Below are 25,126 nucleotides of genomic sequence, written 5' to 3' on the forward strand. Positions count from 1 at the left end.
TCTTCAATTTCAAGCACTGCTGCTATTGTTTGTTTGGGTGAATACAAAAATCTACATCTAAATGCATATTATCAAGCATAAATAAACACACGTTTTTAAATCTAAAATTCAACCAAAGAAAATGAAATTAATTTTAAGGGATTTTGAGGGTGTAAAATCGCTATGGATTCGAATAAATGTGCAGATCTTGGTATTTGATGATGTATGATACAACAGATTTGAACAGTTATATAGACTCAACAATCAGTCCATTCCAAACAGACACATATGACCATCTCACTTTTGTTACACCACAGAGGAAATAAAATTTGCATTAAGCAAATATAACATGATCTTGGTGTATGGCACAGTGTGTGTGTGTGTGTGTGTGTGTGTGTGTGTGTGTGTGTGTGTGCGTGTGTACAAGAAAAATCCTGCCCCTGAGAGACACTGAGCAAATGTGTATCTTTAATCATATTGTTTCCTTGCTGTCTTGCACAAGAATCAAACTCTCTCGCCGTCGCGACACAAAAAGTCTTTTGTTTCATTCTGCACACAATTCAGTGAATGAATTCTCTTCTCTCCCTTCTGTGTCCTTCAAAGTAACTTAATCCAAATTGTGTGAAAAACTGTGCCCCAATAACAGATATCATCTTTTGTTGAAGGTTTTGTGCATGTACAGTATATCAAGGGTTTTTTATGCATGTACGCTTTAGAAAAAAAAAATGCAAAAAAACATAAAAAAATGAATAATTTAAATATACTTAAGTATATCAAGACTGTCCCTACGTGACTTTCTTTTCAGTGCATTTTGGTGAAAAGCAATAGTAGGAAACAATTCACAAAAAAACAAAATGTGCTAATTATGGAAAACATTTGTGTTCGATTATAGTATACATCCAGAAAACGTTTCTTCTTTTGTTATAGTTCTATCAAACGTAAACAGAATTTAGAGAAACTGAAGAAAAACTATATTAGGCTTTCTAAAAAAAATTAAAGTACGAGTGACAGAATGTGCAGAAAGTTACATTATCTACTTAGGATCTAGTCATCCGGTCAGGTTTGTCCGGACTATTAAAGTGTTTCAAGCTGAACTTCTCTGTCCTAATACGTAAAAAGGCCTCAGCAGGGAACAATAGCCCCTGGTAGCCAAGACAGACATTGAAGTTCTAATGCGTGTTAAAATACAGTACCAGGTGAAAAGAACGTGCGATTTCATGGGTCTCTAAAAAGACAAACGTCTGCAAAAAATACACTGGAAGGTGCACTGACAAAAATGATATATTATAATGATAAAAATATATTTTTAAATAAACCTGACATTACAATTTTTACCTGCTCTCATGCTTTTACAACTTTTAGTTTATTTTAAAGTTAACTTTTAAAAATGAAAGCAATAACCACAGATGGTGATTTGCTAAAAGACTTCTACAGTTCTTTCTTATATTTAAAGACGATAACGCACACAGTTAAAAAAGCAAACCTCATGCTGTCTCCGACAGAGGATCTCTGTCCAGCCACATTAAGTATCAAAAACATTTATAGCCATTCAATATTCTTATTGTTATCAATTATAAAAAGAAATAAAGATCTAGAGACTTGTTTTAATGCATGACTGTAAGGTGTTATCACATCGAGTGCACTAGTCCTCTATATTTTGTCTAAATACCCTTTCCTTAAAGATCAATTACAAGTACATATTTTGCTTTTTTTAACTACATTCTGTATATTTACAGTCAAGCAAATAAAAACATACAAGCTACAGTGTTGGACGCATGGTGTCTGTCAGGAATTTTCAAGCTAAAATTTATCAAGTTTTGATAAATTGTTCAAAGCTGCCCCATGTTCCAGAAAAACAAATGCATTTTACAATTTAAAATGAAAAGACTGGACTTGTGCAAAATAAAGTTTAGATCACAGGCCTAATCTTTGAAAATTGAACTCAAAGATCATAATTTAGCAAACTTTCCCCCCTTTGAATCATCTACAGTATCTCTATACACATCGTACCCTTAACGTGGCCAAAACAGCATCCCTACACACAACCCAATACTGAGGCCTTCACTTTGTTTTGTGCATTTAAAAATCAAACCTTTTAATAAGCAAACAGTTGAAAAACCCACCATGTCTACAATATAACGGTACAGCTTGTGCAGATCTGTCACCTAACTTCACCTGCTACCCTGACTCCTACAATGAATGCCTTTTATTTTACACTGTATTTACACTGTTGCTGACCCTCTAAGGTTATTCTGGGTTATTAATGAATAAAAGCAAAGAATAAAATCAGACAAAAAGGAATAAATGCACTTTGCATTTGCGTCTTTTCTGTCGAACCTCATACATGTGAGAGCACCAACGTTTCTGAAATGTAAATACATTTCAAATGTGCATGCTAAAGAAACCCCTGAAAATCATTCATGCTGTTCCAAAAATAAACAAATACAATTAAAAAAAGGTTGTTCTGTGGCTTTACGATACATGGACCTAAAAGAAAAACGAACTTTTGTGCATGGAAAAAGTCGCATTATACGTCTGCTGTGTGTCATGTCGGCAGCTTCAGACAAAAGTTAACACACACAGCGCAGGACTGGGTTGTATGAAGCAATAAAATGCATCCAAATATTATTTATAAACAGGCTATTATCTGATCTCAAGTTTAAAATGAATTTAAAAAAAAAATTTCACGTGCTGTTACGTACACCATCCACCGTCACGCATAAGAAAATAATCGATTCGTATTAACGAGCAGTCGGTAAAATGTGCATCAAGATTTAAGGTAACAATGTCGCTTGAAAAAAAAATAAACTTTGTGTAAGCTCGTGCACACCTCTTTCCTCTTATTTCCATGCACTGCACTATTGAAAAACTTAACTTGCTAAATATCAAGCGCTCCACCCTGTGCAAAACGCGTCCGAAATAAGAAAAATAATTGCCAACTATGTCAACGCGTATAAAAAAACATATATATGCGAGGTGGGCGCCATCCGCCATGTGGTAGTTCAGTTGGCTCTGTCAGAGCAGGAATGCCTTACAGCACACACAAAGTTACTTAAGCAAAGGTTAACCCTCTCTATACGTCCCGTCCCGGCTAAAGACGCGGCTCAAATGCAACAAACAGAGTCAAGAACACATAAAAATGTCACTTACCTGTGTTAGGCATAGCGGAGAATACATATCTGTCGGGTTTGACTCCTGAATTGGCGATGTGTGTTTGGATAACTGTAACGAATCGGCGTGTTTATGTATGTGTTGTGTGTGTGAGGGTGCGTGTGTGTGTATGTTAATGTATGGGCTGTGTATGTATGTCTATGCTTGTCCGTGTGTATGAAAAGAGAAAAAAAGAGAGACAGAGAAGAAGGGAGAGAGGGAAAATAAAGCCTCGCTTCTTGCTTTCACATTTCCAACTCTGCGAAGTGCGCGCGACGCTTCAGCGCTCCATAGAGCTGAACTTTAACCCCGCCTCGAGTTACACACATCTACTGTACTGTGCTGTTAAAGCTGTACATCCAAACTTCCACCAAAGGCATTATCGTCAATCGCACCCTATAGCAAAGTCCCGACGGCGGACGGACGCGCGGAGATTTCACAAAGCCATGAGTAAAACTGTGGTGGTGGAACCGCCGAGAGAAGCGATCATTTCATCTCGCGCTCGTGGAGAAAAGAAAATGATGTCAAAAGTCGTCAGGATGCTTTACAAAACTCTCGTCTGATGCGTTATTCGCTGTCCCTCATAGAGCCGCGTCGCGCGCTGGCATCCGCCGCGAGCATTGCAGGCATGTGGCGGTGCGAAGCAAAACTGAGTCCCGTTTACATGCGGCGAGGCGGGTTCGGCATGCTTTAGGAAGAGAGCGATATCCTTAAAACACCCTGTTGCAAAAGCTGGCACTTGTGCCGTGGTTACTTCGACCTGAGAGAAAGAGAGAGAGGAAAAAAGTGAAGCGCGCGATCCGAGTCCGTCCGACAGAGCGCAGAGACGTAACGTTAGCTGCCGTTCACTTTTGCCGTTCACAGTGGCCGGTGTACAAACTCTTGGGCTCTTCCCTCAGCACAGCGCCCTCAGTATCGGCACAAGAGTCATACACTCATGCGGGACAAGAGAGATGCGCACTCTGAATGGCGTTGCCGTTTTAGCTCGGTTTAAAAAAAGTATTGCGATGGGGGAAGTGTGATTTATCGCGCACGCATTGGTGCATATGTTTGATAACTTGCGCGGCGAATTTAAATATTTATATAAAGTGATCGAGTCTGTGTTTTTTATTGCAAATGACTGTGGAAACGGTTACGCAGGCATAAGAGAGCTAAACAAAACAACTAATGTAAACACATTGGGAAATTATGACGAAAGATCGTAGAAAATCGCAACAAAAAAAATGATAGTGTCATGAATGCTGTTATATTTCTGGCCACTTTACGAAAGCTCAATTACTGTCATCCTTGATCGATCGCTTGCTTCGATTAAAGCACTGAAATGCCTTTTTATACAGTAAGTGACGAAAATGATGTTCGCTGTAATTCACTCAACTATATGTAAATAACGCATACGTGGACGGTATTAACATACAAAATAATAATAATGACCTATTTCAAATATACTAAGAGAGTAAAATACACAGTATTGTGTACAGCTTTACGCTTTTAGAATAAAATGTCGATGTTTATTTCTCGATATGGAGCACGTGATTAGTATTGATCCATATTGCGTACAATGTAGCCTATCAAAGAGGCTTATTACGTTTTCAATATCAGAATGCAAACTTCATGTAGCCTACCATGCTTCTTTTGAGCATATGCCTATTAATATTTGTATTTCACATATCAAGTTTATGATATTTTAAGAATCGATCTAAATAACAATATGTCATGCACTCTGTCCGAAAATGGTAAAAACTAAATGATACTGTCATGCACATCCTCTGGTCTGACAAAGCTGCTGTTTGGGAAAACGACATGAAAAGTGACTGCCAGTGCGATGTTATGGTTCTAATCATGTGTACTGAACGTGCAAACATCATTAATAATCAAACCAAGTCCAATGTAATTCAGCTGCTGTTTAGTTGGCACTCAACACTGTTTTATTATTAACCAACTCTCGTCTATAAGTCAAACGGGCGCCCCCTAGAAAACCGCAACGTGCCTTCTTCATTTATTTTAATGTGTTTTCCAAAGATAAAATGCAGAATATTTTTAATCCGTTGAAAAAACGTTTTTTTTGTGTGTGTGCATTGAGTTAAAGCATCGAGCATTAAACAAAGCCACCAAAAGGACGACTTGTTAAATGCAAGTAATGTGATGTTTAAATATGAAAAATGAATATGCAGTGTCTATAATTACGCTCAGTCACACTAACTTGCTGCAGGTGCACGAGCGTTCCTCTAGTGTTTTCACGAGTTTAGACGAGATCGCGTGTGATTGGACGAAGCTCTGAAAAATCAAAGCGTACGACGCTGCTATTGGTCAAAGTTTCACACGCATGTCAAGGCAAACAGCCCACCACGCTTCACGAGAAACTCCCTCACAGACTCTCGGTTTGTGGGTAAACAGCCTCTCGGAAACACAACCAGTTGGGAATGAAGAAAAAACGTATCTTTATGATATCAGACATTTCGTTTTGAAAGCCTGCGGAGGATGAAAAGGCTTATAATAATATGCATACGAGTTGCCAGATCTGTCGTAAATCTTACAACAGTTCTTGTACAGTTCTGTTCCGCTTTACTATTGCTTTGGAAATTAATGTTGCAAATATAAATAATTGCTATGGCTGGTATAATACATTGCGTAATATAAAACCTGACATTCTTGGTGCTTCAATTTCAGAATAAGTTAAATGACGTCACTATTGTAGACAGCCACAAAAAAAGTTTTTGCGCAAAAGAGGTTCTTTTCTTTTTTTATCTTATTCATTTCTGAACATTTGACAGCGTCCAGTCAGACAGTGCTGATCGACGTTTCTTGGTTTGGTGTATACGAGTTCAAAAGTTGCAATCGAGTCCTCTCGTCAGAACCGGATTCGGATGGAAGCGGTCTACCTTTTTTTAACACATGGACAGTATGTACAACCCTCGCTAAAGTAAATCTAATGTGTGGACTGGACTCTTTGGTTTGATTGAGGTACATATTAAAGGTTAAAATGCCCCATTCATATGCACTGCATCGTGCGTTTGATTATGATCGATTTTAGGTTAATAAGAAAAGAATGACGCTGTATCGTCAATTGCGAAATCTAAGTTTTTAAAAGCAAATCAGCATTTAATCTCGAAGCCATTGAAGCTCCAAATCGAGAACATAAAACTTCGGTATGAGGCTGAACGAAATAATCCTATTTTCACATTTAAATGTTTTCAGGTTGTATAAATCAAAGTTAAATGTGGGATATCATTTGATCATAAACACACACTTTGTGGAACACATTCATAATTCAACTCAGGTCTAAATAATGCTAAACTGAAGTCTAAAAAACTCACGTCTTTAATATTTCATGAGGTTTATAAAATGATATTAATATCTATTCGCGCAAGTCGACTTTATAGAAACAATAAATCATTGATTTTATCGATGACTGACTAAACAACACCTGTAGGCCCTACGACGCACAGAATAGCAGGCAGGTGAAAGCATTCGTTTCATCATTTCATATTACTACATGCACTGTTTAAAACAATTAAAATGGCAATTTCTTGAGAGGAAAATTACAGAACAATTTCTCAAGAACATGAACTATATTGAATAGGAGAAAGCACGTGTCCAAATAATAAAAAAAAGAATATAAATTAATGCAAAAGCACGAAATGACTTACATGACCTTCAGTTTTATTCTACACCCGCATGGCTTATAAATGGCATCTAATTTTCATTCATTAAAACTCTGGTAAAGGCCAATTTCAAAACAAGATAGTTAATGATATTATAAAATAATTATTGAAATGGAAAAGCAACAAAATTGTTTGAACATAAAGAATAAATGAATTATCAAATCTACACCATGCGTTATTTTTTTCTCACGGCCTTTTAAAGACAAAAAACAGTCAGGATTTTAAATCATTCATTTAAAATAAGATCTGAAATTCACGTTTCCTTCTGTCAACAACAACATAACGAGGACTTTGTCTTTCTGTGTTTAATTGTGGTAGACATCAGAGACGCCTTATGGCATTTTCTGCCAAGTTCTACGAGAAGGTACCGAATGCCAAGACAACTGTGCCAAGGCTTTTGGATGCAGAGTGGCAAAGACGGAGCAAAAACTTCAGTGTGTCAAGAGCAACGGCATGGACAACAGATCGAACTAACTCCTCCATACAAATCCTATAGGCTTTGGTTTTATGATGCGCTTTTGTCTCATATCAAGAGTGGGGACCAAATCAGGTAACTTTTCAACTCGGATAAAGTTTCTCTGCAGCCTCAGGGGTGGACGTGAGTACGATTTTTTTCTTCGTGCTCAACACAGAAAATATCTAAACACATTTACAGCGAATCCGTTCGGGTATGAAAGAGCGTCGCTGGTGCGTCTTGTTTAATTTATAAAGGGTGTGTGTGCGGAAAGCGCGCGCACGCTGCGGTCACATTAAGATGAAGAGCTCGTTTCTCATCAAGGGGTTGAAGGGCATAACATTTAGTTACATCGCCACCTAATGAAAAACTATTATTAAAGAAGTAAAAAAATACTGCGCTATCTGAATGGTCCTCAATGCCTTAATGTTAGATATATAAAATGAATGTTAATCACACTGGACACTATATTTGGATTAACTTGTTGATATCCTGTCATACGATGCATTTCTAATGTAAAACGCAGTAAAGTTTGTGTAAATTTGACATGATTTCCATTATAAACACATTGAACAAACGGAAGATGTATTTCCATAGAAATAATCTATAATAATAAGCATATTGCCGCAACTTTTACACGTTGTCCGTGCCAATCATCCACACAAAAATGTCTATTATAATATTCAAAATACAGCAGATGTCTTAATTTATATGCAAATAGATTAAGACAACTTTTTGACACGAGATATTTACATTTGTGCCTCATATTTCCTAAAGATTGTATATTATAATTGTAAATTGACGTTCCAGCTCAAATCAAGTTAAAAAATTAGTTTATATAAAATTAGTTTATAAAAAGTGTACGTTATAATGGTTAGTGAGGCAAGGCACATAAACAGTAAAAATCATGTTAAAGGTTACTGTTGCCCAAGGACTAATTGTATATACAAGAAATAGAGAAGATAATAAAAAAATGTATTTAAGTCATAAAAGAAGAAACCCTATTTTAAAACTAATGGTACTCTTTAAGGCTAAATATACTGAATGTTAAAAAGGATAAAAACATCTGTATTAACTATATATACATTTATAATTAAAATATTGTAGCTAATAAATGTACTAATTCATACCCTACATATAAAATAAAAAAGATTGTGTTATGGTAATATTGGCATAATCATAGAGCATATTATTTTCATTCTTTTCCCCCTATAAATCCATTGTGACATTTTTATGACTTCCTTCACTTAAAGTTTATATTAAAGTAGTAATTTGGCTCGACGTCTGCCTTCTTATTAATGGACCAGCCATCAAAAATGGGTAGAGACTCCACCTAGAGGCCATAATCTGAACTGACAGAGTTTTAAATACAAGATCGACCATCACAATAAAAAGAAGAAAATTGAATATTAGTTATGACAATTATGTATCTCATTACATGATTAAAAAATACCAAATACCGTAGACTCAACGGAGATGACATACCCGTGTCTGCTTCTCTTGATAAATATGACTATTCAAGTTCTGGTCTTCTTTCGCCTAAATGATGAAGCAGATGCATTTGGCAAGATAATATTGTTATCTAGTAGAATACAGTGAGTGCTAAAGCAGATGTAAAATGTTTAAGGACAGATTTACAGTCGTGATATATGCGATACTTGTCAAAACAATTTATGTCTAACATCTAAAGATTACTGAATGGTAAATATGTGCAGCTTAAGCCAACAAAGGCTTTTTCTTACTTTTTCAGACAAATATACAATACGCAAACCTGTAAAGAATTCAAACTATAAAAGGATCAGTCGGTTGATGTGCTTCATTAAACATGTATTCAAATGTAAATGAAATATACTTTGTGTAAACCATAAAAACACACCACTTTTAAATAAAGGCAAAAACATTCTAATTATAATATTTATAAATACATTTAATTTAACACATAATATAAAGAAAGCCTCAATTTTCAGTTGTGTAGTGTGCACTTCATAAAATAATAATCAAATTCCAAAATTATCAAGATTAAATGGACAGTTCACCCAAAAAGAAACATTCTGTCATAATTTAATTCACCCTCATGTCATTTAAATTCTGTATATGACTCTTTCTTCTAAAACACAAAATTTGACATTTTGAGGAATGCCTCTTGTATCCATAAAATGGAAGTCAATGGGGTGAGAGAGAGCAGATGATAAAATAACTTTGGTGTCTTTTAAATGTAAAATGTGGTTTTATTAAAAAACAGTATAATATTAGCTACTGTATTCATTTTGCTGTTAAACCTAACATGTTAAAAATATTACATAGAATATTGATCATTGTTGAAAACTAAATTTGGTTTCAATATGAATCATACATGGAGCTGAGAGAGATGTGGAGGTGCACACATCACCCTTTTCCCTGCATTCCATTAAAAGCCACAAGAGGGTGATCTTTCTATACATAAGCCCCTTTGATATCCCGTCTCATGTGCTGTATGAGCTCCCTCCAGTTCACCAAGAGTGCATAGTCCATCAATCTCCAAACTGCTTCTGGATGTTACGGAAAACCAAACATGTCTCATTTCTCAATCCTCAATTGCGTTTTTAATTTCAATTATTCAGATTATTAACCCAATCATTTAATATGCAGAACAGGTAGTACAAAAAGACGCTCATTTGTAAAGCGCACCTCTCTCTGGGTGTAATTTGTCACAAGCTATAAATGCAGGTGTGCGTCTTTACGTTTACTCGAATGATACCGATTTAAAGATGGCTGTTTGGGAACGTCCAGGTGGCCCTCTGCCTATTCTAAATGTAAATACCACCCAAGCCGGTGTCCCACGCTCGGCGACGCAACAGCGGCACACACCTGGACCCTGCTGCAATGAAGTACAGGTTTTTTCCACGCAGGGGGAGGGGGGGTAGACAAGGGGATAGAGGAGGATTGTGTGGAGACATTGGAACCGGGGCTAAGGTTCTGCTGAAGTGGCCGGAGGGTAATAACATTATCCAGCGCTACAGCAGCTTGCCTTCGGGGCTTTGCCAAGCTGGGCCTTATGAATAAACAACAAGAAACAAGGCAGAGGATCCCCTTACTCAGCCTCTTTTGTGTTTTTAAACAGATCGGACCTTTAGCACAGTCAGAGTTTGCATTGCACTTGATATGATGTTAATCTTTGAATACATCCGATGGACCAGTTGAATGAGGAAATATAACTTGAAATGAACAATTTTATTATTAAATCTGCATTAAGAGAATTCAGGCAATACAATGCCGTATGTGTTGCTGGGGTGAGATGTGGTGGTGGTGTGGTGGTGTTTTGGAAGCAGTGGGCTCCACCTGCTGCAACTGAGATGCCAACGCTGGAATACAGCCAGGTCCGGCCCATAGTACACCCCCTCTCTCTCTCTCACACACACACACACACACACACACACACACACACACACACACACACACACGCACACACACACACGGACCGTGAGCCAGGCCTGCACAGCACTCTCCTCATTCACAAACACAAAGCGCTCGAACCTGCGGCTAACACGCACAACTCCACTCGCATTCACATCGTCTCTCTGTTGTAAAAAAATAAAAAATACAATGAGGTTTCCTGCAAGCTCCATAAATAGTGAACAATAAGAGCGATGTGGTGTTTAAAGCACGGTTTGTGCAGATTGGCTGTAGATTAATGAAGGCTGATGCTTACGGCGGTTCTAATGAGCGCGGCACGCTGCAGAAGGAGGTCTTGATAGGACCGAGAGGCAGTCGTGAGAATAAAGAGGAGCGAGAGCAGACAGATGGGGTTTATGGACAGGAAACGCGCACATGAGGAGAACCTTGATGACTGCGTATGATAGAGCCTTCTTGTGCAAGATCGCACGCAAATGATGAGTGGAGAAAAACGTTAGCACTGATCAGAAGTTCAAAAGCCTTTGGAGGGTTGCTTTAGAGAGAGAATGTCAGACAAAAAAAGTTGGCAACTTTATATGGAAGGGTTTCTTTTTTGGCATCTGTTCAATTATTTTATTTCGGGTTTTTTTCTCTATTTTAGGGTTTCCAAAGTGCTAGTGTTGCAAATTATCAAAACAATCAAAACATCACAATATGCCTATCACAATAACTGGATTTTAATCACAGGTGTCACAATATACAGGTATTGGCAACAACCGTGATATTTTAAAGAAAATATTATCGATGCAGTGTTAATTCTACACATGTAATAATAGAGTAAATAATTTAGCACCCGTTTAAAGTTTTGCCTTAAGAGACACAATGTTTACAAACGCTAAAACAGAAAACTCAAAACAAACAAAATAAATATTCATTTGACTGCTATCATCAACAATAAATAGATATAGTGATAATACCGTCACAGGGAACTTGGCTGACCAAGATAACCGTGAAGTGAAAATCTGAAACCGTGAGAACATCTTGATACTTTAAAAACGTTTATAAAGTTTTTGTGCGATGCATATAGCAGAAATGATCATGCAAATGTTAGAAAAAATGTGAAATGGAAAGTTGGATTTTTTAATGAACTTTCAGGTTTTTAATGCAATATATTTTTATAAAAATGCACTATAATTAAAAAAGCTTTTGCGTACAAAAAGCATTATCATATTACATTATTTAGCAAGTTTTCCTATTTGAAATTTTGGCAGATCACATTTTTTTGATATCGTGTACCTATACAAAGTACTAAACAGTTTACATCTCCAATTTCCTTTTTTTTCCATTTCCAAAATTTTATAAACCACACTCACAAAAAAACATTTGTTTTAAGCTGAGCAGAACTAGAAAAACATATATTAAATATAAAAATTTGACAATTACTTCTGACTTCCCCACACAGACACAAAGTTTTCCAGAGTTACCAAATCTACTGCATGTTAAAAAGCATGTAAACTTACAAACTAAGTATGGACAAGCAAAACTTACATTTATTAATCATAAAAAAATAATAATATGGGCATTCAGAATTGGTCAAATCAGGGCATCAGTTTTTTTATTTTCTTTGACTTGAATATGTTGGGAAATCAGTTCTGAGAAATCACGCCTTACTAAACACATCATGTTCACAAATGTCCACAGCTCACGTCGAGTCTTTCTTAAAAACAAGCCCGCAGGCAAGTACGGTCCATATGCAAGCTGTTGGAATAGCCGGGCATATGCCGGGTATATATAACACGTTTTCACCCTCCCCCTCATTCCTTCTGTTTGTGCCCAGGCAGAATGCCACGCAGACCGCCAGGAGCACACCAGACCGCATGCTCGCTGTTTACTGCATACGTGCATTCATTCAGCAGACGTGGGCACATGAAGGATGTGAACTTCAGTGGACACCAATGAAAAGAATGACCGAAACTGGGTCCCGCGGAGAGACAGCCATCGCGAAGGCGACGCGCACACACGCAAACAGATGTGGCAAGGCAACCTACCCACCCTAAACGCTTTAAAAACACTATGAGACACCTAACAGCTGTTCCTGACCGGGAAAAAAATGAGAGGGAAGACTCGCAGCTCGGAGCGCACAGCTGGATACGGAAGCAGGTCCCTCTTCCGAGCGTACGCGGCGTGCACATTCTGTCTCAGCATGTACAAAATGACAGGTGACCAAGATGAAAATTAACTAAAGGGACGATAGAGGAAAATTCTCCCGTTACTTTATTTTAGAGATGGAAATGAAAGCAGGCTCAGGAGATCAGAGCAGTGAAAGAACCAAGCGAAAAGCTGGTTACTAAAAAATAAAACGCAAAAACACAAATAAACATTTGGAATGTTCTCATGAAAATATATAGAGTGAAAAAATATAAAGAATAAGCGACCAGTGATAAAAATGTAAAAATAACGTTAAAACTACGTTAAAACTACGTAACTTTTTATTTTTAAAATTGACACAGCTTAAGCCCGCCACAAGCTGAACACGTTGTGCCAAAGAGGTGTCGTTCATCATTAGACGAAGCCCATGAAGAGCTCCACGCAGTCAATGATTGTAGAGAGAAGGGCGGCTGTGATGCGGCTCCATTAAGCTTTCATGTCTCCGATCAGAGGTGCGCTAGTGCCAGGCCCATTGTGCCCATCTGCGGCAGAGACAGACAGACAGGCAGGCCGTTCGGGGACCTCTCCTGCGGTGTGACTAACTCATGACGACAGTGCCAGGGATGAAGAGGACCCCAGTCCTGCCAAGGGACCAACCGCTGCTTGCTTCCACTCAAGGCCGCCTTTGTTGTGGCTCCGCTATCTTCCCACAACATGCGCTTCTATCAAACCCACCCTGGCAATATCCCACAAGAAATGTGAAATCCGCTTTTCACAGTCATGTGTTAAACGTCTTCATTTGCCATGTGGATGTGTCTACCTTTATTAAGTGGGGGGGGGGTATCTGGTGCATGCTGTAAATGTACTAATAGGGTGAGAGAGGGGAAGAGAAGAGAAAGGATAGAAGATAGTATAGTCAGAAGAAATACATAAATGCTCGTCTTCACAGACAAGGCTTAAGACTAGTCTCAGACTAAAATGAAAGTTTGAGCTGTCCTTGCTGAAAAGAAATTGCCCTGACATATCTTAAAATTTGTCATGGCCATTGTTTTATCTCAAGATGCACACCATTAATATTTTTATCTAAGGCACTTCAATAAAAGAGACTTAAATAGCCTAATTTAACTAAGGCATATTCTGGTTTAAGCTAAGCCTTGTCTGTGAAACCGGACGAAAGTGTTTTATTTTAAGCCTGCTCACCACTACATAACTTTTCAGTCTCCAGCAAGCACAAGATTATTACTGGGGTCATAAGTTTACATTAGTGATTGTTTTAAAAATAAGAAGAATTTGGAAATTTAAGGTTCGTTTTAAATTAAGAGCATTTTGTGACGCTTGTTTTTATGAAACATTAAATTGTTCATTTGTTGTTAGAATAATGTTTTGTCTTTTTTGAGACATGTATACAGCTGAAGAAAAACATTTGAGAGCATTTCAAAATTCTTTTCAGTTTTTCTGAATTTACTATTTATTTATGTTTTTTTTCTCAATCTGTGAACTACTAACAATATTTCACCCAAATATCAAATAAAAATGTTGTTTCTATTTGCATTTATTTGCAAAAAATGAAAACTGGAGAAACGGGTCAAAGTAACAGAAAAGATGCTCTGTATTTTTCCAGATCTCTAATACTGCAAAGAAAACAAGTTCGCGTTCACTTTTAAGCAATACAATAGGAATATTTGTAATTAGGGAAAGTTTAAAAAATATTTTTTTATGTGATAACCTCGGTTTTTATCAGTTTTCATGCGTCTTGTCATGCTGTCAGCCTTTCACATTTGCTGTTGGATGACTTTGTCACTCCTGAGGTTTGGTTTTGTTTCAATTCAACAGACACTGGACTGGAATGGCCACAATACATCTAGAATTGCTGATTAAATGAACTAATAATGCTGATTATTTTGTCATTTCATTACTAAATGAAAAAAATATGACCTTTAAACAAAATGATGACTTAGATCACCCTAAGCGATCTTTATTTTAGATGCCTTAAAAATACATCATATATAAGAAATGTTATTAAACATTCAAACAGTTATTTACATTATGTATTGTCCTACATTAAATCTGCATGTAAATGTGATGTGAGAGACTGACGTCTGTTTTAGAGTAATGGCTCCCTCTAACGGTCATTTTTGGTAACTGCACTTTTACGATGGTAAAAATGATTTTGACTCGAGGTAAGTCGTGTATTTTTATTGTTGGTTCTTAAAACACGTAATAATCGATATCTATATAGAAACTACAACCATTTCTACATGACAACTCTCCCCATCTTTTCTATTTCTTTTCATTCAGTCCTGCCCGATCTCAGAACGGATGTGCTCCAATGCAACAAAGAATTTCAATATAATGTTCCAAGTATCCAGTTATTTTTCTCTTTTAGTTCCTGATTATCACTCTGTCATTTCAAACCGTATGTTCACAGACGAATCTGTCCAAGAATTGTTCATGCACACCTGTATGAGAGTCTTTGTGATGCCTCCAGTAGAGCAACGGTGGACACGAAGGTAAATAAATAGGGATGAATGTGCAGGTGAATGATGAACAATGCATGGGTAGAAACCTACCAAGCCTTCAGGTGTGGATGAAGGATGCATCAGGGAAAATTGGGACAGAAGACCAACATCATTTACTTCAGCCGGCCTGACTGCCCAGTGAGGGGTGTGAGAGGAGCAACGGTGCGAGTATGTGTGCGTGTCTTCACCTTTGACAACTTCATCAGTCTCATGGAGGTCTAAGGAAAAGATCCATGCTGTCCTTTTGACTATTTTTGCACATTTTTAGGTGACAAATTGCATTTACATGAGAGGAGCTTAGCAGGTTCAGACACAAAATATAGATCTTAAGGTAGACATATTTAGTTTGTCTTAAATGATCATGTCTACACTTAACAAGGTCTAGAAGTAAAACACAAAACGTGACGATTCACTGTATACGGCAAGCGTGACGGCTTACTGGCGTGACAACACAAGATTCTGAACCGAAGGTGATGGGCCATGGAGACCACACACAACTCGGACAAATTAGCCTGGAATGTCGAAGGAAGTGTTTCGTTTTCAGCTTCACTTTCAATTAAGTTGACGCTCGGGCCGTCCCTCCATCACCCGCTCTCGTCTGCTACCTGAGCCCTCGCCGTATCGAATTCACTTCATTGCAGCATTAAATGGATGTGCCCTCATGAACGAGCGGGTCAGCACTTATTTCCGCACGGCTTTAATGAGAAGCACATTGCTCGGACTCCTGCTATAGCAAAACTTCCCCTCCCTCCCAAAGTTACTCCTGCTCTCGATAGATGAGGAGCTGAGCTCAACCCTAAAGGCAGGAGATGAAAGAAAACAAATGAATGTATCTAGTCACCATTTTATGTTGATGTTGATAGATATTGCTGTCAATCGCTGCTAGAGATGTAGCCATATGTTCAGCTCATGAAAGATACACAATAATGGATTTACGATACTATGACTGTATCAAAATATTTTGAGCGGATTTATTTACAAAACATTTTTTTTATTCTGTGACATTTGTTATTTTGTTAAAGAATAGTCAAATAAATAAAATTAATAATAAATAATACAATTAAATATAACTAACTAACTAAAATTAAATTAAATTAAATAACTAAAACAACTAAAAATAAAATGAACTAAAATTAAGAATTAATTTTAAAAAATGTTTAAAAAATCATAAATAAAATATAATAAAATGCTACTTGGAATCCCTAATATCACTGGTTTGCGAACCAACATGCCCTAGCAAAACAGTCAAAATTGATCTTCTTTTAAACTGTCATTCAGTTTTGATAGGAATTTAGTTTCCTAGCATTCATATAAAAACGTGCATCAATTCATCATACCATAAACAAGATTAAGGATTATCAATCATGGCACTAATGATGGATTGTCACTACTAGATGTGCGAATGGCCCCTAAGACTACAAGACCAAAGATCTAATAATATTTTAAATAAAAAAAGTCACAGTCCCATTTGGCACTGAATCCATCCCCAGCGAGAAAAGGCAAGTATTCAGACAGCCAAAAGAGGCCAAGTGTAGTGCTGGAGATGTGATGACAGGGCCAGGGAACTGGTGAAGGATGTGGCACATCTGACTGGCGCTCCAACACCATCTGTCAGCCTGGCAAAATCACTCATAAGCAGGTTACAGCTATGGCCTCCCGCAAGCCTTCGCTGCCTCTTATGTACACGCTTACCGACTCGGTAGAGGGCAGAGTGGATATGGGGATATTCTGTCATTACTTACAGTATTCATCCCCATGTCATTTAAAATCTGCTTATGACTTGTGTATACACAAAAGAAGATATTTTGAGAAATGTGTCTGTAGATTTGTGACCACACAATGGAAGTTAATGGGGTCCAAAATATCTTCTTTTTTGTTTTGCAGAAGAAAAGTCATACAGGTTTGAAATGACATGAAAGTGAGTAAATGATGACAGAATTTTCATTTTTGGGTGCGCTGTCCATTTAAGGAGTGAAACATAAAACCTGTTGACATGCAAGACAAGGCTTTTGGCCTGCACAAGTTTATGACACCTATGGAGCAGCAGCTAATCACATGACAATAATTTTGAGCTACAGGAAAAATATGGATTTTGGTCGAATTTGAGATTTTCATAAAAAATAAATATATTGCCCTCGTGTCGCGAAACCAATGCTCCGTTTTCTGAGAGGTGCACCTTCTTAAGTCTTTCCTAATACAGACTGGATGCGCGTCCATAGGAAGCAAAGTGCTTGCTAGAGGTTCTGGTTTTAAAACATGCAGGATTGAGAAAATAAAGTGTGGGACTGATGTTAAGAGAGTTATTAAGAGAGATAAAGTGCATGACCTGATTGATGCGAGTTATAAGAGCTCAAAAAAGAGCTTCATCAAAAAGAAAGGTCAAAAAGCAGATACAAGCAATACAAAAGTAATCCGTGCGGCTCCTGACGACATATTAATGTATTATTATTATTATTAAACTAGGCCTATACAACTACTCATTACAATCCATTACCAGCTAAACAAGTACACAAAGTGAAACAGAACAAGTTTCAGCAGCGGGGTGTGAGCGTGCATTTGTAAGAACGCGTGTTTGGGGTTGAGTTAGTTTGTATGAGTGTTGGCTGAAATTGGGACAGCTGGAGCCAATGGGCCATGGGAATACGCTCATCATGAATATTCAGACCAAGCCTCTGGAAAAACAACCGCCTGAGTGATGTCACATGTTTTAACAGTTGTGCAAGGCCACGTTTTGGGTCTGCAGAAGAACGGCAAGTCAAAACGAATGACACTCTATACTTACTTAAAACATAAGTAACTTGTTTTTTCATCAAGCTATTGTATTGGCTCCATAGCGCCACCTAGCTTAACATGAAACGCAAACTTCACACTTTTTGACATAGGCATAAAAGAACCATCAACCAGAAGATAAAAGATTAAACTACAAACCTGAAAAACATGAAATTTAATAATGCATATCCATAAAGGGCACATCCTCTTCCGCAGATAATCTTTTCCAAGCATCTTTATCATGTTCGGGGAATGTTGTACCACAAGCCCCAAAGCAAGTTTCCAAACGTTTCAGAGTTAAATCAGGTTCTAAAAACAAGTTTTCCCTTAAATCTTGCAACTGTACTACACACCATTACCAATGGGAGTAAAGACAAATCCTCATTTGGCCGACCAGATGTTCCAACAGTCAGCAACAACTGTCTGCGAAACCTGCCGTTCCTCAAGAGATGCACAAAGATCACAGACGCATCATCTGTTCTCAACAACAGGAAAACATTAGCAGGATGTTAAATACTTGGAATGATCGAAATGGGTTCGGAATTCATCTGAAACCGCGAATATATTTTTACGTATTTACGTATTTGACGCTTTACGTAGGTTTCACTGCAAGTTTCCGAAAAACCTGAGAAATCACAACTTTGCACCTGAAAAATCAAGCTACATCAGTTTGTTCATTTGTTTAGCAATTTTGCTTCAATTTTATTTTCCAGTTTTCGCTACGCCGTCCGAGTCATCCACGCAACGTTTTGGAAACTCCTCTGTCATGGTAGCAATGCAAAGAGCGAAGCAGATGGGACGGATTAATCAGCCGATGTATGTTTAAGACGAAAGGTATTTATTTGCGTGAGTGGCCAGCGGCCAGAATTAAAGGCCCAAAAAAAGGGACAGCGCGGCCGATCGTTTTTTCAGAGATCGAGATTTTCGCAAGCTAGGAGCTATCAAGTTGCAACGCAAAGTGGTTTCGGGGAATTATAAATAAATACGAGTCAAATAGGCGATCTGGAGCAGAGGAAAGCTCATTGTTTACCGGCTGCTCTGGGGACCTGAAACGGACCCCTCGAATAAATAAATACAACCGCTACAGGAAGTTCAGCTGCTTCCCCTCAGGTCCAGTTTAGTTTTATTAGCTACAGTCCTGTAAATATACCAAACAATGACTGGCTCCCCTGCTCTCTCTCTCGGTTGTGCACGTGTGCTTGTCCCACCATGAGCTCAAGCTTGTAGATATCGTAAACATCCTCTCTCTCGAAAGCTCTTCCAGACTCCCAGGTGCATCTCAAACAACAGACAACCAATCTGGTAGTAATGCGTCTTTAACAGCAATCATGTACAAAGCACTTTCTATAACACACGTTTGTGTCCTCTGAACGTGGAGATGGAGGGAGGAGGACAGGTGTGTCAGCACGCCGGGGCTTTTTGAAGGAGGGCACTGGGTGAACAGCTTGCTCTCCGCAGGGGTCCTACAGAAGGAGCAGGTGAAAAGCTATCCCCCTGCACCTCTTTTACAGCGTCTACCTGACACCGCGGCGAGCGAGGGGGTGGGCGGAGGAGGAAATCGGCCGATGGAGTCGTGAGCAAAGACGCCATCTGGCAAAGGGCTCGGTGGCAAAGAGAGGCCGTGCCACGGAAAGGTCGGGTAATAATGATGTCACATTTTAAAAGGATACGGGGCTAAAGATACAAATAGCCGAGATTTTAGAATGGAAGAAATGTAGATAATGTTCCATTTCCCACCTTGAAGCATATAGCAGGGTGAAATGTGGGGGTACAAAACAAGAGGATGTCACCAAATGTAGCACAAACATTAAAACCTATAAACATAAAATGTCGCACAAAAAAACTTTTTTTTATTATAGTTAAATTAGAATTATAGTTAAAAAAATAACATTCTTTACAAATTGTTCAAATATTGAAATCAGGATCAAAGTTCACTCCCGCACCAGTAGGTGGTACCAAAAGCCTCCACTCCGGATGAATATTTAAAGGCAATAAAGCCATACCATCCTCACCCACAAACCAGCTCGGACCAGAGCGAGCAAACCACTCAACCCGAAATCTCCAGCTGGAATGGATGCGGGTCCAGACTGTCATTTACAAGCCTGTTAAACCTCGCTGGGTTTCACGTTTCATTGCTCTATTATTTACCAATCCTTTCATTCTCCTCAAACGTTTCTCCTTATGTTAACGCTGGTCACCGTTACAGAGTTTAGATCGGAGTTGTAAATGTCTGGTCTGGACAGAGAGGCCCATTTGTGTTGCCCTCCACCACCCCGCTCTATTCTGGGACACATAATATGGTTCATTAATGCTCCCAGTCGACCATCAGAGCTGGTCTCCCACAGACAGGTCCGGTTTCAACATCTCTCCGGTGCCGCACCTGTGCCGAGAACATTTATAGTGCCGTTTTAATACTCATGCCATGCGGATGTGTGCAAATAGTGTGGCATTTATAGAAATTACTGGGTAATTTTAGTTTTGCAAGTCATTTTCCAGGGTTTTGATTAGTCTCGTCACCAGAGGAAAAGGTCCATTGTATGAAATTTAGTGGCATCAAGTGGTGAGGTTGAGAACTGCAACAAACGGCTCACTTCCCCCCTCCCTTTTGAAGCACTACGGTGGCCGACACAGGACTAAGATGTCATCACATTTTCGCTTGTTTGCAGAAGGAGATAACGTATTTACGGAGCGCTCTGTAGAGCAGTTTGTCCGTTTAGGGCTACTGTAGAAACAACATGGTGACTTCCATGTAAGGGGACTTGTGGTGTATGAAGATAGAAATAGCTCTTTCCAAGACAATAAAAACACAACGCTTCATTGTGTAAGGTCTTTATACACCTCTGAACACATAGTTATGTATATTATATTGCATTTCTATCAATAGATCCTCCAAAAAATGACACACTGAACCTTTAAGGTAGAAGAGTGTGAGAGCAAAAGAAGAGGATATCTTTGACAGGGGAAGCACATTTAGACATGGGAAGATGGAAACAATTAGAGTTAAATGGGACCTGAGCATGCCAGCGGATGGCTTGGATTTGCAGTAAGGAGGATTCCGGCCAGGCACACTGATTGCAAGAGGATGTCTCCACTTAAGACGAAACGCCCTCACCTTCTCCCGGCCACACTGCAACATTCATAGTCTGGGATAGAGAGTCTGGCTGCCACCCAAGAGACAGATCTTGGACCAGTCTTTAACCGTTCACTTCAAACACAATTACATTTTTTAAGGACGATCCACTATGCTCACAATATAATCAACTGGCATTACATTAAAAAAAGAAAAAAAGTGATAACTTTCAATGGTAAGTTGAAACACTGTGCCTAAAAAAGTTCTGTGGTTTTTCTATGTCTTTATTTAGCCTCCGTGCATGAAACTCTCTCTCAAAAGGTCCGACCAGGTCCGTTCCAAATGCCGCACACTTATGAGCGCCATAACTTCAGCATATTCCATCTCTCGCCTCTTTGCCCTCCAACGTGGCCCTTGCCAGACAGCAGGGGGACAGCCGGCTCCTTGCTGGCTCGTCCCTGCCAGCGGCCTCGACTGCAGGGGGGATGCGACAGAGTTCCTGGACGCATCAGGGCTACAGATGTGCTGCCAGCTTTGCCAGGGGTCACCTTGGAGAGGCCCGTGGCAGCTCGTCCCCTGGCTCCAGCTGGCTCTTGCTTTAATCTGCCCGCAGAAGGGGGGAGCAAGAGATCCAGGTTACCATGCTCCATCTCTCAAACGGGAAACGGGCACAAGCCAAAATTGACGGTGATCACTTCGCTGCTGTTTAGCGAAATGCACCGTCTGCCCTTGTGTCCTGCAGCAGGGATACTGGCCTTCAGAGATGCCCCCAACAGCTGTTAAGCCTCCCTAGAGTCATGGGGTCAGCAGCACCCCCTGTTGGAAGCACATGTAACACGGCGGCAGGTTTAGGAGGGTCACGAGTAGCCCTGCAAGGGGCGAACATAAGTAATGGGGCCTCCCCGCTAGAAAGGCACAGCCCTGAATCAATTTAATGAGATGGGCGGAGAGGGCGGAAAAGAACAGGACATCCAGAAACTGTACTTAACATGGGTTCGTAAAGAACACACTTTTCATTGTGGGATTGCAAAGCAGTGACTGAGGTACTTTTTTATCTACAGTAGGCATCTCGCTGACCTTTTGAAAGTAGGCCAATTCTCTCATTTTCTGGCCACCAGGAGAGTTTCACAGAGGCGATTGCAGTTGTGGTCTCACAATATTTAATCTCCTGATTTTAGTGACATCTGTCTATACAGCCTCTCGCACACAAACACATATTCTGTGTCCTCTGTATGTCCTGCTTCGGTCAGCATTGCCACCCAACAAATACACTCATCTCTGATCAGTCTCTAATCTCACCTAATCCACTCCAGTGTTCTTAATGAATTAAGTGGCAATCTAGATTTGATCTCCTGAGATTATTTACTCATCTGATTGATTGTAAAAACAAGCCTACGTCAGATATAATATCCTCAACACTAAAATAAATGATGTTTTACCGTAATAAAACTAATTCTAAAAAAGGTTATGTTTTGTAACCATTGAAACACTCTCACCCACACAGAAAACACACAACGCTTTTACACCAAGCTTAACCAGCTGTGCATCTAAAAAATGCAGTTCATATTTCATGCTTTCGTGCATGAATTAAGTCTAAGGCCAAACATGTGGGGATTAACCCCATCAGATGTCAATCACTGTACCGGCTTACTGGGCCTTCACAATCAGACCAAATTTCCTAATTTTGTATAAAACCAACAGCATGGCATAATGAAAGCATAAAAAAGCATAAAAAATTGCATTTGTGTGTTTGGATTGTAAACTAAAGCTCAGCATTGAGAAGAGTTTAGGGAGGCTTGGCAAAAGATTACACACATGTGCAAAGTTCATAAAGACAGATCAGGAAAATGACTAGAAATATTACCACAAGAGGGGATCAACTAGTTTTAATGACAAATAAAACTGTAGTCAATGTATGCTTAATCTCAAGTGAGCTTTTTGTTTTTGTATGCATTTTTTTTGTATGTTCGAATTAGCGCTGTCAAACGATTAATCGCATCCAGAATACATTTTTTTCCTGAATAAAATTGTGTATTTGCATATATTTAAGAAAAATCTAAACATTTATCAACACAAATCAACGTTAATGATTTTTTCTACTGGCCCGGTCTTGCAAGTGATTCCAATTTTTTCTGGCTACACCACAAAAAAGTATGTAATAATATTTAGTTTTTTTTACCTATGTAATATTAATAAATAAGGGTATGATACCATTAAAACTATTAGCCTATAACTCAAAATTTCAAATATTGTTGAAGACAACTAATCAGTAAGTAATAAAATAAGATCAAGTAATTAAAGTATGTGTAATAGCACAGATAAATGTAATAAAGCAAGCATACAAATGTGTGTTTTAGGTTTATCTAATAATAGTAGTTATCAGGTAGAAAAATTAAATAATGTAAATACTTTATAGTCTTCACGTGTTTTAAATATATAATATAGATTTAACCTTACTAAAGTTCTAATTTAATCAGTGAAGAGCAGTGGGTGTTTTTGTCTTTGTTCTATGATGATGTTTGTTATGCTGCTGCCCCTTTAAGAGATGCACGGATCTAATATAATGTAACACACGCGTTTTGTTCCCGTAAGACATAATTGATTACTTTTTACAAGGATACTTGGTATTATTGGCATTTTGGCATAATTTTGTGTCGATATGTCCGATTAAGAGTAAGAAGATGTGAACTCAATTCAGTATTTTGCGCGTTGTCTGATGCGGCATTCCGGCCACGTGCGTATTTCAAACAGCACGTGAGAACCGAATCCAGTCCACTTTTGCATATTCTTGGAAATATTTTAATAGGCAAATCTTAAAAACGTACATGACTATACAACACCGGCCCGAGGATCTCCCATGCTGGCCCCAGGCCATCGGGCAGTCCTTTATGTCGAGCCCTGATATAGGCTATAGGCCTATACATAGGCTACATTCTCGATTAATCGTTTGACAGCCTTAATTCAGAAAAAAACCATATTCCCTGATATTTTGCCTTTTTACACCAAATAATTTTGCCGACCACTTGGAATACCTTGAAAATGTAATGTTTTGTCTATTTTGTATTATACACCTCAGGGAAAATCCTGCGAAGAGCATTTGGTGGCGGCCGCCTCAGCCAAATTTCGTGCCGCCTCCGACTCTTGGCAAAATTATGTCGGGTGTCTTCACAAAAAACACTGCGGGCATTAAACAGACTGTCAGTTGTAACTGCAGTTGCGGCATTACGCCACAATGGAGGCGCTGTTTAGTTATCAGCACAGAGAGGCGCCGAAGAGTTCAGTAGAGAGCTAAGGAGCTCTATTAGCTGCATTTGACGGCTGTTCATATGTTTTACGTTCAATTTTTTAAAAAGGTTTCTTAAATTAACGTGCTGTACATCATTGGAATGTTTTTAGCTGTGAAGTTGGCTCGTAGAATCAGCGTTATACTGTACACAGCGAGTTCGCCGGTATGAATGCACATTGCAATCAAACCGACTTGCACACAAATGACTCCTTTGAACCGATTCATTTAAACAGAATGTAAGAGATCAGCGATTCATTCAAAGTTCAGTGAACCACAAGAGAACATAGGATGTGAATGAACTTTGCTCATTTAGTAAGACTGAAAAGTTAGTTAAACTTGTATTCACATGTTCAACTTTTCTGTTCAGGTGAATAAATTGAATGTTTTACATAACTTATTAGGTGTCATTTTCATCAAATTTTTAGAACTTTAATATAAGTGTTTTGTTAAGCCACTTAAAGGGACGGTAGGCCTACACGCGCGTTGCACCACCTCCGCCTCATTTTGAACCAGCAAAAACCCTTCACCTCATATTGTGATTGTATATAATGTAACCTACAAATATTGTACAAATACGCCCCACTGGAAATCACTTTTGGCCACTACTGTATTAGCACACCTTCAACTAACTTAAATGTTATTCCATTAGAAAAAAATACCAAAAAATCGAATAGCTTGTAGAAATTATCTGCTATTGAAATCAGCCTTAACTGTCAG

General features: G+C 38.7%; 1 protein-coding gene across 8 annotated transcripts in view; it reads right to left on the reverse strand.

The window, feature by feature from the left end:
• Positions 1-25,126, reverse strand: part of nfia (nuclear factor I/A) — a 142,520-nt gene that overhangs the window by 108,117 nt on the left and 9,277 nt on the right. For 2 of the 8 annotated variants that reach the window (XM_057325988.1, XM_057325987.1), the window contains exon 1: positions 3,130-4,092. The exons of 4 other annotated variants lie outside the window; for them this stretch is intronic. In XM_057325988.1, coding sequence (XP_057181971.1) covers positions 3,130-3,156 — 27 coding nt within the window. In that variant the 5' untranslated portion in view covers positions 3,157-4,092. Of the gene's footprint in view, positions 1-3,129; positions 4,096-25,126 lie in introns of those variants that run through there. 2 more of the 8 variants (XM_057325985.1, XM_057325983.1) reach the window with 2 other exon arrangements.

Source organism: Triplophysa rosa, linkage group LG25 (assembly GCF_024868665.1).
Source record: "Triplophysa rosa linkage group LG25, Trosa_1v2, whole genome shotgun sequence".
Classification (NCBI taxonomy): domain Eukaryota; kingdom Metazoa; phylum Chordata; class Actinopteri; order Cypriniformes; family Nemacheilidae; genus Triplophysa; species Triplophysa rosa.